The 20258-nt window shown below is 32.7% G+C and overlaps 1 protein-coding gene across 5 annotated transcripts; it reads right to left on the reverse strand.

The window, feature by feature from the left end:
• Positions 1–221: 221 nt before the first annotated feature.
• LOC128235254 (uncharacterized) lies at positions 222–19520 on the reverse strand. 5 transcript variants are annotated; one of them, XM_052950044.1, is made up of 13 exons: positions 19390–19520; positions 15981–16343; positions 9953–10306; positions 7645–7947; positions 7211–7477; positions 5495–5785; positions 4933–5274; positions 3697–3836; positions 3409–3455; positions 3048–3121; positions 2155–2170; positions 1956–2035; positions 222–1732 (listed from the first exon to the last, which is right to left on the reverse strand). In XM_052950044.1, the coding sequence occupies exons 1-13, from the start codon at positions 19481–19483 to the stop codon at positions 1710–1712; spliced, it is 2394 nt and encodes a 797-aa protein (XP_052806004.1). In that variant the 5' UTR covers positions 19484–19520; the 3' UTR covers positions 222–1709. The 5 variants fall into 5 exon arrangements, 4 of the variants coding, with proteins under 4 accessions (XP_052806004.1, XP_052806003.1, XP_052806002.1 ...); XM_052950043.1 differs by having other exon boundaries at positions 222–2035; positions 3409–3445; positions 3699–3836; XM_052950042.1 differs by having other exon boundaries at positions 222–2035.
• Between the last annotated feature and the right edge of the window lie 738 nt (positions 19521–20258).

Consider the following 20258-nt stretch of genomic DNA (forward strand, 5'->3'; position numbering starts at 1 on the left):
AGAAAGTCACCAGTCTATATGTTATTGTTACAATCCATTAGACAATATACGTATTAACCCAACGAAATGAATAATTTTTAAAATCAAGAATGAAATAACTGATTTCTGATAATTAATTGTTGAGGCTTATTCTTCATCTCGGTTGTCCATTACACACATAGCCTTTACGCAAGGAACAATGCCGTCCATTTTCGACAAAGTCATATTTAATATATCATACAGAAAAGAAAAGAATGTTTATTTAACTTAAGCATATACAGCTTATCGTTATAAACGCAGAGTGAAAAAAATGAAAAACAATAGCATGCATGTGATAAATAAGTAATGCATGTAACAAATAAGTAATGCGTATAGATATTTTGGTAACTATACCAACAATACATATGGTATACAACAAAACTAACAAATTTAACAGCAATATAAGGTGAGAATGTCTTATAAAATATAATATATTTATGTCTCTTATCTTAAAAGACTTAATACAGAAAATACCTAATTTTATTAACAGAGTTTTTTTATCATAATCTAGTAATGATCTAAATTTAATCATACTGGGATTTCTAACATGGTATCTAGGAATATAAGTATGTCGGATGTCATTATACATTCGGCAGACAAGAACAAAATGAAACTCGTCTTCTATATCGTTGAAATGGCACAGTGTGCATTTTCTATTTTGCCTAGGGATATTGTGATGTCTACCTAGTTCAATATACAAATTATGAGAGAACAATATGAGTTTAGCTAAAACATTTTTATATTCTATATTATCCAGTAATACCATGTAGTTAGACAATTGGAATGTATGTTTAACTTCCTTATATAAATACAATGATGACTGTGTCTCCATGGTAGCTCGCCAACTAGTTATGTATACATCTCTTAATCTATTTCTAAACATGGGGACAAATGAATTTATATTAATAGGCTCAGGTAATAACCACACATCCGCATAACCCGCTGACTGAAGTATAATTCTTACTTTAGAGACCCAGTTTACAGTCTGTGGATTATCATCAAAATCCCTGTATTGATTCTTTGATATTGCCCCGAGGATATAATCATATTTTTATATTAAACCAGTTTAACAAAATCAAGTTTTAAGATAAAAGATCAGTTGATATAATCTTTAACAAACAGCCGTAGTTCATTTGTACTAGTTGTTGAGTGTAACAATTTTAAGATTTAACTGAACCCAATGGTGTTACGTAATCGACTAATCTTTATATATCCAAGATTGCAGTAAATATGTTTAAGACATCAGTATCGTTCGCCTAATTCCTGTTATTGACAATCAAACCCACGACCGTATCACTTAGCTTGTCGTCTGTTAATAAATTCAAGCTCCTTATTATTGCTTTTGTTCAGAAAAAATATATTGTGTTCATTTTGTTAATTATGGTTAATCATTTCATTCTTGAAGTGCCTTTCAACATGATAAGCAAAACTATCTTCTGCATTTCATTAGCAAGTAGTGGCTATTACGTTATACATTTCGCTTGTTTGCTGTTGGAGAGTCAAAGTTTTGTCTCAGCCTCGTATTGTCATTGCCGAACCTTATCATGTAAATTGGTGATTATGGTTGCAATACGAATAGGCATACATGTGTATTGAAATGATCTGTTCAGTTTTGTAGATGCCCTTACACATGCAGTGGTAATGTAGAACACTATTCATGCGTTGTAAAGGGCACAATTAAACAGTTGTGTTCAGTTGTTGTAGTAATGTACACCTGGAAAAAAATATAAGAACGTTTTGTCTCGAATAAAAATGCATTGTTTACTGCGACCAGAACATTGTACCTTTATTGAAGTAGTTGAAATCCTTTTAAAATCCCATCATCGTGTACTGATTCGTTGTGAAGTTATATGGAATAGACATTTAGTTCGTTTGAGTGTGCCACATGCAATAAGCAAGACGTTTAATAATACAGATAACGTTAAATAACTGCAGACCAGTTTGCGACACTGTTACAGTATTCTCGTATTCCGCCTTCGGCTCCGTTGGTGTCAAATCATCGTACGCGTTTGTCTCTCTGTGAGTAAAAATTGCAGTCATTTGATATTTGCAATGGGATCTTAATTCGGTTAAAATGATATGTAATCAATTGTAAAATCGTCTTTATAAAAAGTTAGGCAACTTTGTTATTCTTACCCAATATGATCCTTCTCTGAAAAATAAAAATAATAAAGATAAATGTTTTGAAATATGTTTAGAGAATTGAATATAGAGATCTTCATTTGCACGCCAATTGCCGTCATTAGAAAAAGGGCTAAGCCCTTGGAATGTTTAATTCGAAGTTTGTTCGGTGACTCTTCTAATGCAATAACCAAGTGTGTATTTATAAACACCCTTTTGCATGTGTATTGCTTTACTGTTGTATTTCATAAATCTGTTTTGTGAGAGATTCGTGTGTATATTCGTATTTTAATGGACAAGTGAGGTTAAGCAAATAAAACTCTTTATTAAGACTTTATTTCAGTAACCCCAACATTTATTGATAACGATAACTTAATATTTACGAAATAAATGTAACCTGCGTTTATGTCGTGTATCGCAGAGGCTATGTTGGTCTTTGAACAGCAGTGTGATTTTAAAAGACTAATAATACGATTCAGCACTTTGAAGCTCCAGAATCGACATTTATTAACATATTAGAGTAGATAAAGTAACCTTTCTAACAACAGTGCCCATTTTATGTTTAAAAAATGTGCAACTGATATCTACATAATCAACGTGAGTGGTCAATAAATACGCATTTAATTTACGAGATTAAATATATTTCGTATTGAATGACCAGAAATGCAAAATTCAAGACATGACAGAAAGTCTTAGTTGCTGTTTAACGCGCTCATATGTTTCAATTTAGCCGTTTATGACCTCACTTCAAAAGCCATTATACTATACAAATACAACAAAGTTAATACATTTCATGACGGCGTTGTTATTCAGAATATAAAATAACTAATATGCACACTTATGTATACAAACTGAGTGCATTACCCAAACCAAAGTTAATGGACATTTTAAAAATCTCAGACACTCACTAAGTTTTGTATATTCCGGTAATTCCGTTGGCTTTTCAATTTGTTCGTAAGCATTGTTTGTTTCCAAAGGCGACCTGCGGTATCAAAGGTGATACTGATCATTGGGTTATCAATAATATACAAAATCATTTAAAAGAAATCATACTACCATACAAAACATTTCATTTCTAAGCAAAATAAAATGTAAACACTAGTAGCAAGACGTGTTTTGATTGGTTCAGTACATTAACATTTTAGCTAATTGCTAGAACGTTTGCTGCTAAAATTAAAAAAAAAATCTACCGACGAAGACATCGTTACAGGACAACTTCTGCAATGATTTACAATTCAGTAATGAACCAATAAGGCCTGATACACTTACGCATCATTCCTTGTTGTAGAACTGCCTTCTCTCATATCTGAAGTTGGACATGTAAAGAAAACAAATGGTGTTGAAAGGTGTGTGGGTACAATGTAATACAAGTTCTAAAAAATAATCGAACACATATTGATCATTTGAAATGTTTGAAAATGTTTGAAAATAATATACAACGCTTTCGTACCGATTGAAACCAGTTACATGTTATATGTATGCAAACTAAAATATGTAGATGCTCGTATTAAAATATTTTTAACATGTTTATGAAATTAGATAAATTTGTATAAACATACTTTTAGACGTAATTTTGCGGAGACAGGATGTCGAATATTTGCGTCTTGCAACAACAATGATAGCAAAAAGAACAACAATAACTACAAGACTTGCGGTTACTCCTCCGATAAGTGGGCCATTTTTTGACTCAGAGGTTTCTGAAAGGTATTAAAAGAAGATCGAATCTACTGTCTAGGCTTTGTTATTATATAGTATATATATGATTTCCACCTTTAAATCATTTTACGCATAATGACTTAAAGACACAAGGAGTTTTCAATGATAAAAAATTTGGCATATGGTTTGAAAATTTTCAGGCCATTACATTTCGAAATTTTCAACGATAGATGATTAACAAAGTTATTTGTTTTTCGGAAAATTCAGAATTAAGTGAAAAACACAGAAAGTAAATAGCACGCTAATACAAGTTGGTAACAATAAATATGGATACAATCATATACAACTAGCGCCTTTAATCAGATATATCATACTCTTTATAAACTAGCCTTTTATTGTAACATATTTCACTACTACTATCTAACTAACATTCATCTTGTGTTATCAATTTAATATTATACTTCTCGCTAATTTCACCTGTTTGCTCGTAAATTGTGTGTATGCTATAGGCATAATTGTCTTTGTGGTTGTTGGTGTATTATTAGTGTGTTTTGTTTTGGAGAGTATGCAAAACATATATTGTACGGGAACATGCACGTGTAGACTTCTTTATGTGCGCACACCATCCCTATTTTGTGTACAGTTTGCACTTCTAAGATTGCACGATGAGTAATTTACATTGCATGCCAGCAGTATAAGTGATTTCATTGAGAAATTTTGCAATTGAGTGTTAAACTTAACAGCAATTTTAACATGAACGTATTGCTGCATCTACGACTAAACAGAAATTCGTAACCTCTATTTTATCAATATCTTTCATAACTTATCGTCTGTAGCAATCACACAGATGCATATGATATTTATATGCGACAGCCGTACTGTGTTAAAAATGCACAAGCATATACAACCCTTCTTGATTCATCGGGTGACCAGGAGACATATCTAATACTCATTGACTGAGACGCTATGTCATTATTAGCATAAACAACAGGGTTCATAAGATTATAACTCACGGTTCCACGGCTGAAAAAATACAGTTTACGTTCAACTCGAAAAAGATAATGACGTTGACGACGTGCTGTGACAATTATTAAAATTTCGACGTAATAAATTATAAAATTTAATATGGTAGGAAACCTTTATGTTTAATTTTTACAGCAAACGTAACGGCTCCAATCTCGTTTGTGAACATCACGTCGTATGTAGTAAAATCACTGGTATCTCCTAAGAAAAAAGTAATGAATATCAACCATCCTTTTGCCGGAACCGTTGATCCAAAAACAGGTAGCTGAATAATTTTGTCGATGGTCCGAATGGAACTCATGTTTTTGCTTTGGTCATGAGTTGTGGAAATGTTCGTTGAAATTAAACCATTGTTGGAAAATACTGTAATGTTTAGATCCACTGTCTCTTTCAAGTTTGCAAATATAACATAGCGCCCCTCGTTAGGTTTTAATGGGTGAACAACTACTGGAACATCTGAAATTAAACCAGATGCTGATTAACGAATCACACAGAACAATGTATCAAAACAAGCGCTCGATATTGGTGTTTATGAGGGTAAGTACAATAACTGTTAAATCATACGATCGCTATGCTATACATGTCGATGCAGTTTAGCTTATGTACTGATGGTAACAAACTTTTATAACGAATACAAATAATGTACTGCTCTCGTTTAATGAAACAGAATCACAACCTTTCACAAACATATACGTAGATGACGAACGATATATGTCCATGTCTGGAAAATGAGGTATTCCGTTGCTGGCAAAACATGTGTAAATCCCGCTATTATCGTAACTCAGATCAGTAAGATTTAGTACGGAAGACCCGCTTAATGTCCAGTTTTTTGTAAGTATTGAATCCGGCCATTTTTGCTGCCATTTGTAAGTAAATACATCTGGATTCCCGTGTGCTGAGCATCGAAGTTGTGCTTGATTGTCCTTCGTAGTTACATTGTTTGCGATTACTTCGACATCAGGTGCATCTATGTGTTTAAAAAATATAATATGTAACACATTTATTTTTTACACACAAAAAGTTGTAATAAGAAAAAAGTTAATGTTAGTATTTTGTATTATAAAAATGAGAATGGTTTACATACAGTATACTTAGTATCGACGTGTTGTTTAAAGTCGACATGGATAATTTGTTTTTTTAAGGCTTCACTTGAACAACTGCATATTTTCCCAACTCGATTAAATTTTCATTAAATTTTAAATCAAATCAAAAGAGATTACCCCACCCCCCCTCCCACCCCCCCCCCCCCCAAAAAAAAAAAAAACGCATGACATTTATGGTATATTTGAATATATTTTGAATGTCATCGGTTTAACATTATTCCATTACAAAAAAAAACAATATTGACAATAGAAACTGCTGAGCAACGACTGGATTTATAACTGCATTTCAAAAGCGATATTGACCCCACCAAACCTTAAGCCTATAGCCTTGACCTAAACCTACTTCGCTTTTTAGCAACATAGATCCTGATTTCGGCTTTATCGCCTTTGGTAAAAGCTTCCCTTACCATTGCCTGACCGAGCCCTAAATTCAAGCTGAAGAGTCATGCTCTTATACATAGAAGCATTACTGTATTTGGTTTTCATCATCAATGACCTTAACACGAAAGACAATTTAAAGTACCTTTTGGCATGCTACAACTTGCTAAAAACAATTCTTACCACTGTGATTAATTGCAAGCAAAAATGATGAAGCCTAAACTATTTTTTGTAATATCAACTTTGGCATGACTCTATTGACCCCACAATTAGGTTCTTATATTACATTTCAGCATTAATGCATCCGTCAACTGCATCATTGTTTTAGCACAAACAAAATTTCTAGTTTAGGTAGAGGTCAACAAACAAATGACATGGTTTCGTTTCAAATTCGCTTTCTATACGCCAAGTTTTATCACTATTCAACAAGTATACGTATCTACGAGGAGACTTGACATGGACCCCGACAATCCCAATGCGTGTCTTCATAAAAGTGTTCTACTCAAAAGGTTTCATACTATACATCAATGTTTACGAAAGTTATTGTGCGAAAATATTATTAATATTCTTAGTTACTTGACCTTACTGGCCACAAAGCAGTTCAACAATGCATCATCGAATAACATTTCTACATAGAAAGTGTATTCATATCATTTTTATCTTTTAAACGAAGCGCTCATTTATACATTAACTAACAACGATCCCGCTGCCCTTAAACACAAATCGACCCTGACACTGAATCGATAACCCCCCCTTCCCCCCAAAAAAATAAATAAATACTGCGTCCACCTAGAATATATTTGTTTTTGGCCCATGCTTCCTTTTCCTATGGTGGATACTTTAAACATTTGAAGTTTTACGGTTTATACATGTGTGTGATATTAAAAAATAAATACAAATGAATCACTTACACTGAACAAGGATATTTATCGTTGACTCTCTCTGATGTCCCGTTGCAATGTTCGTAGACACGCATTTGTATTTTCCAGTAAAGTATCTGGTAACCGTAAGGAATGTCAATGTGCAATTTGCAGCTATAAAAGTATTGCTGGAGCTATTCATCCAGTTAAAGTTACAATCAGGCCAGCAGTCTGACTTGCATTCTATGTTTATGGATTGCTGTCCTTCTATTATGGTAAATTCAGATGGAACGCTAATTTTAGCAATTTGAGGCCCATCTACCGAATATAATGGTATAGTGAGAATATACGATTTACAGATTTATAAAAATACAAATTCTCACTTACTTTTAAACATTTTTCTGTAAAAACAAATAGTGAATACGTTCGTCAGTTTTATTGGAAAAAGCACTGCGATTGTGCAATGCAAATAACTAGTTACTTACATATAACATTGAACCGGTAAATCAAACTCCAAGGTGTTTCAAAACCGTCGGTATTCTTTTCTGTCGCATAACATTGAAATGTTAGATCAACATCTTCCTTTCGAATACCGACAATTACAAGCTCGTCTTTTGTTAATGAAAACACGTATCGTGTTTCGTTGGGATTTTTCTGGCCATTGATATACCAGATGTATTTTAAGGAAACCTCATGGTTGCTCGGTAGAGTAGTGGATACGCTGTGACAAGAAACTGTGACATTATCGCCAACTGAAACGTTTCTGGGACCCGAAATAGATGGTTTTTCTGGAAAACATGAACAGAAGAGTTAAATCACAATAAGATTTTACCAGTGTATTCCTGAGGACGTGCACGAATTACATAAATACCAAAATGTTGTGTTTGTTTTTATTTAAGGAATGAATTTCGGGGTTGATGTCATTATCGGGGTATGAACGCCATTGGGCTGGTCTAAGTGTGTGGAGTCCGAAGGAAGATTTTTTTCCAGAAAGTGTACAGTTTATTGTCGCACACATTTATTCTGTCAGATCTACTATATTTTCATTATATTTGGATTTGAACATTACATTGCCATTTTTTTCAAAAGTTATTTAATAGGAATAATCAGCTTGTGTCTGATGTTACAAACTGCATAAGCACTATGCTTTCTTCTCGATAGACATACGTTGGTTTTTGAAAAGGCAATAATTTCTTTGGATATAAATTTCAGGTTTTTATTATGTTACATGCATTGCAATGATTAACCGGCGTTGGTATAATTTACTAAACGTTGTCGAAGTAAGGTTTCATGCTAAGTAACTGCTGTATTAGTGTTTTATGATATAATAATGAGCGTCATAACAAAAAAAATAAATAGAAAAAGACATATTTAGGTTTGACCCATATAGAATGACAAGTCATGTGAACTTGTAGAAAACGACTCTAATCTAGTTTTTTTTATTTATAGTTGCCATGTTAAGTGATATAGATTTAAAAAGATAATAAATAACAAGAGCTGAATGAAATCTTAATGAAATTGAAGCTATAGAGAGAATAATATGTAAAAACTTTGATTTTTATGGATCTTTTTTTGTTATAAAATGCAATCATTTGCATTATAATTTTTCTATCAAGATGCCAAAGAAGTCAAAACGAATTAGTTTATATGTAAGCAGTTTGAATTATGAAAAAAGCTTAACACATCAAAACAGGAGAAAATAAAGTTCAAAACCGCTTGGAAGATGTTTCATATATTAATAAAGTTAACAACTTTAATTCATATCATATGAATAAAACGCTACATAATTTAACACCAGCGGGATAGTTATTTAAGTTTAAAGAAATTCGTTTTATATGTAAATAACATCAGTGCGGTTTTGATTTTTTAATAAGTTCCTACTGTTAATAAAAGACTATTCCGTATGCACTTAAAAGAGAAGCCGGACATAAATGTCAGTATTCAAACAAATAAAGAAATATAATAATAAAGTTAAACATGTCGCATTAACAAACAAAACTAAAACTCCTGAATTCTTTAAAAAATATTAAATAATAAAAACTTTCTAAACAAGACGAAAGAGAGTAAGCGAACATGATCAAAAGAAAACGTCAATCATGAAAGTTAAAGACATTTCTAACAAGAGCAAGATTTGAAACAAGCACCAGCGGTTATTTAATGAGAAAAAGTCGTCACCGGCGTTGTGTAAAATGTTCATATTTCAAAGAAGGAAATACAATGATCCCAAACAATGGAACAAAATTTACATTCTAAGACCTGTGACTAATAACATTGAACTATACAATACTATGCAATGATTGTCGGACGAAGTACATAAGGATATACAACAAGCAAAGTAACTCTGTAACTCTGTATTATCCACATATAGATCATACAGATTTATGCCATCAACCCATGTAGATAACTGCAGCCAACACGTGAATAGCAAATATTCCCGTTTTACTAGATTGCCAACAATGACCTTTCCAAAAACCGAAGAAAAGGTGACTGTTCTATAAATAAGTTCCACCTTGAGCTAAATAAGAATTAGATATAATACAATACATCGTGCTATCACAATAATGCTGACGCAATGTGACGTTTTTACAATAACCATGATAAATGAAAATGATGACGGGGATTTCATTATTTTTGGCATTATTAAATATTGTTTAGTATATAACTGTTAAAAACGGCAATAAAACGTTTTCATTGAGATGAAATAAGTCATAATTATGTGTATGTATTGAACGTTCGAGTATATTTTTATTTGCAAATATCAAGGTATGAAATTATTTAACTAAAACAGTATACCTTTAACATCTAACTGTATAAACTCGCTGTCAGTGACTGTATTTCCAAAGAGCTGATTGCATCTCCAATGTGATCCGTCACTACCATTTTGAACATTGTAGATAATTAGCTTAAACACATTATTACCAAGACATTCAAATCCATATAATGTTTCATTCCCGAAAAGTTTCAAACAACTCTCAGTTTGTATCAATACTTTGAGTGAGTAGTAGCCTGCTTCAATGTTAGAAAACCACTGGCATTGTAATGAAAATTCAGCGGCGGCATTTGAACAGGTGAGAGTGAGATTGCTTCCTCGTGCAACCGGAACCACCCCGGACGGAGAAATAACAGATTGAGGGATCCCTGCTAACGCTGGAATAATTGAAATGGTTGATTTCAGATTAAGAGTGAATCATCTTTTATCGATTATTTTGTTCGCAAACCTGTTAATATTGTCAAAAATATTTCTTGAATTTAGGCCAAAAAGCACCGATTAGGAAATGGAAACTGAGTTTTTTTAGTGTGTTTGTGTGTGTGTGTGTGTGTGTGTGTGTGTGTGTGTGTGTGTGTTTTATATCATATGCCAGTGTATAAAAGCATGGTCTTACCGTCTTGAAGCAAAATGGCTTTTAACATTGTTTAAGAAATACTTGCTGAACATTATGAATCTACTTTGTCCACTTTTATGTGTACACTGTCATCACATTATTTGTACGACTACGCCAGATGTGTCACTTTAACAAATACCTAGTGGTTACTATCAACCAATTTTATTTTTTATTTTTTATAATATATAGACCATTTATATTATTGAGCTAACCGAAAGAATTAATTAAATAGAGGATATTTGTTCTTTTAGTGAAAATCGTATATTAGTTCACGAGTATCATAGAAAAACATATTGTCACGCGTGGCAAAGTCACTTTTAGTCAGAAATCCTTTTTTAGTCTTGCCCCTCGTGCAAAATTATAACTGTTGACGTATTTTCTATTTCCGGTTCGTTGCTTAACAGTTCTCCGATGTTTTTATTATTCACTCGTTTTGGAGCAAACATTTTATTAAAAATCAATCAATAAACTCTGTTCAATACATTTATTTTCCCCAAAAAAGAATACAATTTAAAATTAAACTATGCATGGATTCATGACAAAATTACTACGCCGCCAGTTATAAAATGAAAAATTTAAAAGGTCGAACGTGTAAGCAAACAATAACCGATAATAATTTGATCAAAACATATTTCATAGCTTATTTAATAAAATATAAATATTCAGTCATCCCTCACTGTCAGATACCAGTTTGATTCACTTGCAGACATATCGATATATAAGTTTAGACTAAAGACCACGCTAGGTCATTGCCAAATTTTGAAGCGTGGGTGGAGTAACAAAAATTAATTAAACGATATATAATGTTGTATTGATGTTCGAGCAGTTGTTTTCCTCTATAATTTGTTTTTGTATGAAAGCAAATTTTCAAACATTCAGTTTCAAAGTTCAAGAAAACGTTTGAAGGAACAGGATTACCATTTTCTTATAAACTTCTTTTTGGCAATATGTTTTGGATCAAAAGTAATCAAGGGAAAGTAACTACAATGAATTTTAAACGTAGATATTAAAGTTGATATTTTCATCCCTCCGTTTGCAGTGAAAATATGAAAATTGATATTTTCTCTGTTTTTATTTCACATATAAAACAAAATAACCATTGAAAAACATGAAGAAACATCTTTTCTTCTTAACATTAAGGGTTTAAAAAAAGTGACTGCATCCACAATCCGAGTAAAAATTGTTAACGAGAACTACAGTTTCTCACATAGGTATTTAGCGAATCTCACAAGCTGATGTAACTGATTTTTGGATTTTTGCACTGTAACTCAACTGAATCTGGACGTAAAATAAATACATAGTAAAGCTGGCGGGAAGCTGTAACCGACAGTTGTAAATATCACCTTTAGTTATTTTTATGGCATTAAAAGTGTCATTTTAAAATTGCATCGAATGTCCAAGAAAGATCAAATTAACGAAGTAAAAATCAAGATTGATATCTAAAAACTCAGAAGTTGTCAGGAATTCCGCAAACTCTCACGTGGGGCATAGTATGAATGTGCATATGAAATGCAAAATTTGCATATATTTAATAGCACTTGCAGGGTGAGGAATCACGTGACTTCAACAATGTTCTCACATGTGTCACCTCGGTTCAAACCGATGTAAAGCAAGAAAGTGACAGTAATTCCTAAATAACTTTTTTGAGAGAAAAGATAAGGAAAATATTTCCTAGCCTATAAAAGACGATGCTATTTTTTGCTTCTGCAAGTGTGAACTAGTTTGGATTTGCTTGTTTTTTAACGATGCAATCCTTGGCAAAAATTTAAACTCGACGGAATTTTTAAGAACAATGCAATGCTGTGTGCGCCGTGATTCTTTGTTTTGTTTACATTTCTTAGTCATAAGTAATATTTAAAAAAACTTATTCATGTGTTAAAATGTTAATTTTGTTAATTTCATTCATTAAACGAATTGTTTGTAAAATATCTTTTATTGATTATCGATATTTCAAGAAAGACTGTTGTTAATGTGAATTTCATATTCGTCAATTCGTCAAACGTCAATTCTTCTCATAACATGCTTATTTGATTTAGAAAGTAGTTTGAACTACGCTCTCAACTGTGACGATAATGCATTCAGTATTGAACTATTATTTTAAAAGATATTTCTTTCATGAAATGAATGTATATCCATCCATTTGATCGATTTGACAAAGTAAAATTTATGTTCTTGGTAGGCCGTCATGGTAATACGTCCAAATTATTCATTGTCCCTCTGTAAAAGACAAAGTCAACCCTCATATGTTTCACCAAATGTTGACAAAAGATGAATAAATTCAATTGATGCAGTGATGAATACATTCAAATGGAAGACAAGATATACTCCAGCCAACTCCGTTCCATGTACATCCCCCGGTAAAAAAGTCAACAGTCAAGAAATGATTAAACTACGTGCTAATGTACAATTGATCATTAAAGTATTGAATCGAAGAAATAAGTTATAACATGTGTTGCTGGTTGGATCCATTTTATTTGTATTTGACGTTATTATAAACTACTTATTTTTTTCATGATATAAGTCAAACCCTTTGAGTGAAATGATTACAAATACAAATAAGACTATTCAAAGGAAATTAGCAATATGTATCTACAAGACTTTTAAATTGAGGGTCCCTCTTATATTTATAATTATGTTAAATACTTATTTAAATGATATTTGTAACCACTGTGACCTCACTATGATTATATGATATTCTATGTGTACTGTCTACGTTCAATTTATGTTTCGAGAGTTCCTTGTTAGCATAAATAAGTATACGTGTATTAATATATATTGTGGCCTACGATCGATTAAAAGAAGTGCATTTAATTATATATATTATGAATTCCATTGATGTACATATGTATGTTCATGGGCCTATGGCCTGGCATTTATACATTTGAATAAACTATGAAACTTTATTATCACAACTCGAGGCTTGTGATTCCACTTACGATATCTGGTTGGTGATATATTCTTTTATGGCGTCAAAGCTATCAATCCCCGCCAGTTAAGTAGATTCAAATATATGTCCATGCTGGACATCCTTATCGTGCTCATGGCTCAAGATAAAAAATACCCGTAATGAACTACTCTTCTATTGTCATCACATAATTGCCTCCCTTGTTGAAGTCGTCTGTAGCACAGAAGAAACATTGTCATATGGTATTATTTGAAACTTTATAAACCTTGTTTCCGTATAACACACAAGGCTCGGGTTGGGATGAACTATTCTTACATGAAAGGCCATGCAAGATACAAATTATCAACTTACGAGGGAAGGTCATTTTTATGGTAGTCAATTTCTTTGTCAGTGCTTCTTTTTATTTCCTGATTTCTTCTTGATGAAGATATTTTTACCATTTTCAAAGCAGGAGATTTAACTGGAGTGTGGGCAGTTTTATGATTAGCCTTAGAAATGTGGAATTTGGTTATTGAATGTAATCATTTCTTGACTGTTGAGTTTCTTTCACTTTGGAACGTACATTTATCTTTGTAACATTTGGTGAAACAGAGGGGCAAAGAGTATTTAGAAGTCTCCCTTTGAACATTTTCAAATCGATCAAATTGATGTAAATTCATACTAAGAATAAGTGTTTAGGTTGTATACATTCGCTTTACAATTGAAAGAGCAATATAAACTATCAAATAGAATAAATAAGCATGTTATAATACGTTTGTTAAGCATACCTATTAAACATTGTCGGCTTAATTTAAATGAGAAGTTCACGTTAACGGCAGCACATATAACATTCACGTTTACAACAGCATTTCTTGCAAATTCAATATTTATTGAAAAAATCAAACCATAAAAACAATTAACGGACAATTCGTTTTATGAAAGTAATGAGCAAAACTAACATAACTATTACTAATGACTAAAAAATATGTACACAACAAAGAAACACAGCGTTGCATCGTTCTACAAAAAAACAGTGAATTTTTGGCCAAGGATTGCATCGTAAAAATACCAGCAAATCTAAAGTATTTAACACGTGTAGAAGCAGAAAATATTATCATCTTTTATAGACTAAGACATATTGTCCTATCTTTTCTCTAAACAAAGTTATTTAGGAATTACTGTGACATTCTTGCTTGTTAACATCGGTTTTGAAACGTGTTGACACATGTGAGAACCCCGTTGAAGTCATGTGATTCCTCACCCTGACCTTGCTAACTCCAAACATATAATATCAGTATTGTGAAACAAATGTGCGATAAAGTCCATAAAAAATCTTTTGTTACAAATACCGTTTGATTGAAAACAATGTATGAATGAAAGCTAATACAAAATTACGCCTTTTGTATTGCTTTTGTATTGCTGAATTTGTTGCACATGCGAAACATGCGGACAAATAAAGAAACGCCTATTTTGATTGATAAACGAACGAACGAAAGTTTATTCAATAAAAGGCCTCCAGCCCATAATACATGTTATAATGCAAATCAAATATAACAAAATGCATATATGTAACTAAATATGTAATTCAATAAGAGTAGTGTCTCTTAATATACAAAGTTAAGGGTTATCTATAGCTAACATGAATTTATGAACGTAAACAGCAATGGATTTAATATGGGTAACATTTTCCGATGCCATCATATTATAGAAATGAACAATGTCAGTATTTCCACGACACCAAGAAAACAAATAATTGATTTGGAATATGTCGCAAAATTCCAAAGAATGTTTCAAACGTAGAAATAGTGCTCTATTGTGCATTTCAACAAGGCAATCGGTAGAACTTTGTTTAAATTCGGCCTACATTGTATATGTTCGTTAAAACACATTATAACCATAGTGATTTTTCTATTGCACAAGTCTGAAAAGCACTTAAATCAACTTGACACAAAACAGTATGATTGTTAAGCTGACATTGCCGGGTACTGCTTCTAAATAAATTTACTTTTGGCCTTATCGATAATCCCCTTTTGCGCCCCTATTTTGCGCGAACGTTATGACGTAATAAATGTTAATAATTTACAATCATGCAAATTTGAACCCTAGTTTCAGAAAGTGTAAGTATTTCCATCAATACCTGTTCTAATGAGAAATTCAAATCTGCCTGATACTACTCTTTATCGAGTACATGTTAAAACAAGACGTTTTATGGTTTTGTGCACATATGATCTTAAATGTATCGTATACAAAACAATATAACTTTTAGCGGCGGCTTAAAGATAATGAATAAGTTTAAAACACTGGGCAATTTCCTCTATTATGAGAATATGTTTATCAAAACAGAAAATGACACATGATTAGAATATTTCGGGGCCAAATATTTAAGCATGACAAGTTTTTCACAAATTATAAATAAATTAATAAAAACTTCGGAACACAAGATATTGCCGATGTTCATAGAGGTAATACAAAACAAACTGTTGTAGTTCATTTAAAGGTTACAGGAAATTTCAACCCTACAACACTACTCCATCAATAACATCCGTCCACATACCTTGAACTTGTACCTGCACACCATTACTGCGTTCCTGCACACTACCATATGCACACTTCCACGTGTCCCCGTTCATCGCGCTTGATACCGACCTCACTGTGCAGCTGTAGACTGGAACGTCCATGCAGGAGCACGACATGTTAATTGGAATCTTATATGTTGGATGTTCCATGCATTTGTCTGCAGAACTTGGAGCTATTTGAAGAACGAGTAATTCATCTGTCCCGTTATGTGTTCTGTAATAGTTCGCTGATGTTGCGGAAGCAGGTACAGTGCACGTTAGCGTCAATGCGCTGTTCACGGGCACAGATGCAACCTCGTCAGAGGAGCCGTTAGCGTGTAGAGTTATTGTTGCTTCAGTACCTGGAAAATATACTTAAATAAACTGTCATGTCGTCAGCGCATGATATTTTGATAGTTAAGAAATAAGTAAGTAAGACAATATTACCTTTTCAATAAATTGTGTTCTGATTGTTTATTATAGTGTAAAACTGAGGTACAACTTTGGTGGTATTCACAATGAAATACAAGGGCAAATTAAACTTTATTGTGTTTAAGTGGATTTTTGCATGTGAAAGATTTATTTAGAAGAATGCTGGAAAGCCTTGTCAATACATAAGGACAGGTAGTATAATTATTGATTCTTATCAAACGTTTTATGTCCGCAAATTTAAAGATTAAACTGTATATAGAATGCATGCAATAATAATCACAGCGCGCTTTGTGCAGTGTGTTCCCTGCGAAAAATATCAGGCAAATACATATTACTTAGTCCGGTATCATCGTCATCGTCGTCATCACACTTTCGTTTCCGATAATATTATTGAAAGAAATGGTTTAGAAGTATACGTATTGGTCATATTGTTGCAGTCAGTTGTCAAAGGTGATCGTCATTGTACACTAACATAGAAATTTGACCAACAGGTGCTGCTCCGTCTCGCGGAAATCTAATATGTAAATCTTATATAACGTTATATGATAATAAAACGTACTATTTTGGCTCCGTAAAATTAAGGAATTTTAATAGCTGCGTGAATAGCTATTTCATAAGCTGATATAGAATCATATTTCGATAACATACGGTAAAGTTTCAATAACTTTAATCGATTAATTCTAGGATTGGATCGGTTACACAAATTGCCAGAAGTGTCATGTGTCTAACACGGCTCTTAACCGAGCAAATCTCGACACATTTGTATAAAGGTTGGAGTGCTTTTTTCAAAAAGGGGAAACAACCGTAAATATTATTAACATGAAAATAGAATTTACGACATGCGAATAGTTGTGCAGAATTATGCAGCGTATTTCAACGTTTGTAAGATAGTTACGTGGTTTTTCACACAATTAGACATAAACATCGTAGATAAAGTATCTAGTCCATGCATCTTTCTTTCTAAATATTGTCTAAATGGTATTGATTGATATGTATGAGCAGTATTCCTACGCTTTATTTTCGAACTTTATCTGTTTTCCATTTCGAATAATTCTCGTTTTATTTTATTTATGATATGAAGTATCCGTTCAGCTTTTGCATGCACAATAGAGTGAACAAACTAAAACAAATCATAGGGATCCGCTTCATAACAAAATCTTTAAGTGCCGAGAGCCGGAACATCATACAGCTTTCTAATCAACTGCGGCTGGTTGTAACCAAAACACACTACACGCATGTTACCCTTAACCTTTCAGGCCAATCCATGTACTCTTGTGTTTTACTTCTGACATCAGTAAAGTAGACCTAGTACAAAATGTGTGCCTGATGTAGAACTCGAATACACGACCACCGGAAAAATATCACGGCACTCCAATCGACTGAGCTAACCGGGTGCTGATTCTTACCAACACATACTACATACTATAACATAGTATTTAGGTTCGCACATTTGAGACTGAGCAGCGCTCGAGATCAGGTAGATGCAGTTTAAGCGGTCCCCAGTTACTCTGCCTATTACTTTTAAGTGTTGTAAGACAAATATGTTTTGTCAGACTGTCAGGAGTTAAGAGGTTGTAGTCCACAAAGAATATAACAGGGTGTAGGGGCTATAGTGCCCATCATAAATGACGTCATGATATTACGCTTCAAAAAAATTGCTTAATTGAAAGTGTTTCACTGATAGAGGCAATTTTAATATAAGAATCAAGTTGACTTTTCTGAACGGTTGTGTAGCACATGTATGGTTGTTTTAGTTCAAATTGATTTTTTTCCTTTACCGTACACAGTGTTTGTATACCACGTGAGAAATTACGTCATATATGCTACGTCGGAAAGCAACATTTTACTTAAAATAAGGACTTCAATCAAAGATAACGTTTCTTTTACTACACCCTTTTAAATGAAGAAAGGACTGTCTATAAAGAGCTCCCCCTTCTTTTTTTTCGAAGTTTAATAAAGTGATTAATTTCAACAAACACTCCGACAAACATGTTTCCGAAATAATGATTTTGACAGTGCTCCGTCAGACGGCCATATTTTGAAAGGTTTGTCGAAGTGTTTTAAGAAACCAAACTCTCAATCACATTCTGGTAAACGACCTAAGTCGGGGCTCCATAAGCGACGTAGACTGCGCTATGTTTCATTTATAATGGTGAAGAAAAAGGAAAGTTATCTTTGTTATATCGCCTTCCGACGAAGCATTTATGACGCAATTTATCACGTGGTATACACACACTGGTACAGGCTCCATAGATATTTAGCAAATAACAATACTTTATGCTCACAAAAGAAAGTGGTAATATCATTTTAACAATGATAATTGTAGGCCCAAAACTAGCCTTAGAGTAAGATTAAAATAAATAACCAGAATTGAATACATGAAGAATGTATTCGTCCTTATATAAAAAATGCACAAATATATTCCAAGGGACCGAGTTCATTAAATTTATAATATTTCAACTTAAACATGTTTATTCTGAACTAAAACCGGCTTATTGGTTTTAGAAATGGAACTAATTGGCTGAGTTAAAGATATGGCACCCACAACCCGAGTAGTTGATAGTTGACTCGAGCGCTTTTACTCGAGTATATAATTTCAATATATCAACAACATATTGTCTGAAATAAGAATATTGAAACTAATTTGTTTTATGGTTGTCTTTCTAAAACTACCAGGAATACAAATGGGTACAGATATTATGAAACACTTTCTATTCAATTATATAGTCTCCTGATGACACGTTAAGATTACACTCATATAATAATGCGCACTCATATTGTATTGTACCGAAAGTTAAAGTAGACATTATTCAATGAAAGTTTTTGCGACATTAGTTTAAATGTTATTTGTATCAACCTACTCGTATAGGTTTATGAATGCATCAACACCAACAAACATTAATAATATACACAACAATTAATAGAAATGGCATGTTTATGTTTGATGACACATTTTTTGAAAAGTTATTGACTTACCCAAATGAAAATGCAATAAAAACAACAATATTGCAGCTATATCCATATATTTAGACATTTTAACACTTTGATGTAGTATATAAATATTCCGCATACCATATAGGATTCATAAACTACTTCAAAAATACTTCATATTTATTTTCCCGTTTCTTTAAACCCGGAAGTCTTAATATTGTTTACTACATTCAATACTTGTCGGTGTGTTCACAATCGCTTTAAAAATGTACTCGTACGGATGAAAATAAAATGGTAAGCTTACCCATTTACACATAGTTAAAGATAAATTAAAGGTCATTCGAACCCGTGGTCTTAAATGAAATAGTTACGAATGACCGGAATCTACCATCTATTCTTATGTGTTTATATCTAAAGAATACCCTTATACTTCAAAGTCGATATAATTAGTAATAATACTCAAAAAACTGCAATCAACGTACGTTTAAAATACGAACTACAAGTAAAACTTGCATAAATCGGCTTTCGGAATGCCTTTAGCTTGGCTCTAGTCTCAACGAATTTAATTTTTGATATCGATTACCGTTCGCCCATCGTATCGCACTAACGCCCCAATGACGTCAGTGTATCAAGTATCGCTAACTCTCGCATCGGTATATAAACGTTAACACAAAACGTTAGGATTATTGCAATACTAACTACAATAAAGACCATGATATGAATTCATAGTAATGTTGTTTTTTTATAGCTCAAGTAATTTGTTAATATATTTATATGGTTCGCCTGTCATATTAAGTTTCGCCAGAGGCAGAAAACTGACAATCCATATAAAGAACACTTCAAACATTCTCTCTCTAAAGTGTATTTTCCTAATTATAGTCGGATTTACCGCTGGTACACACACTATTAGTACA

Source organism: Mya arenaria, chromosome 5, assembly GCF_026914265.1.
Source record: "Mya arenaria isolate MELC-2E11 chromosome 5, ASM2691426v1".
Classification (NCBI taxonomy): Eukaryota; Metazoa; Mollusca; class Bivalvia; order Myida; family Myidae; genus Mya; species Mya arenaria.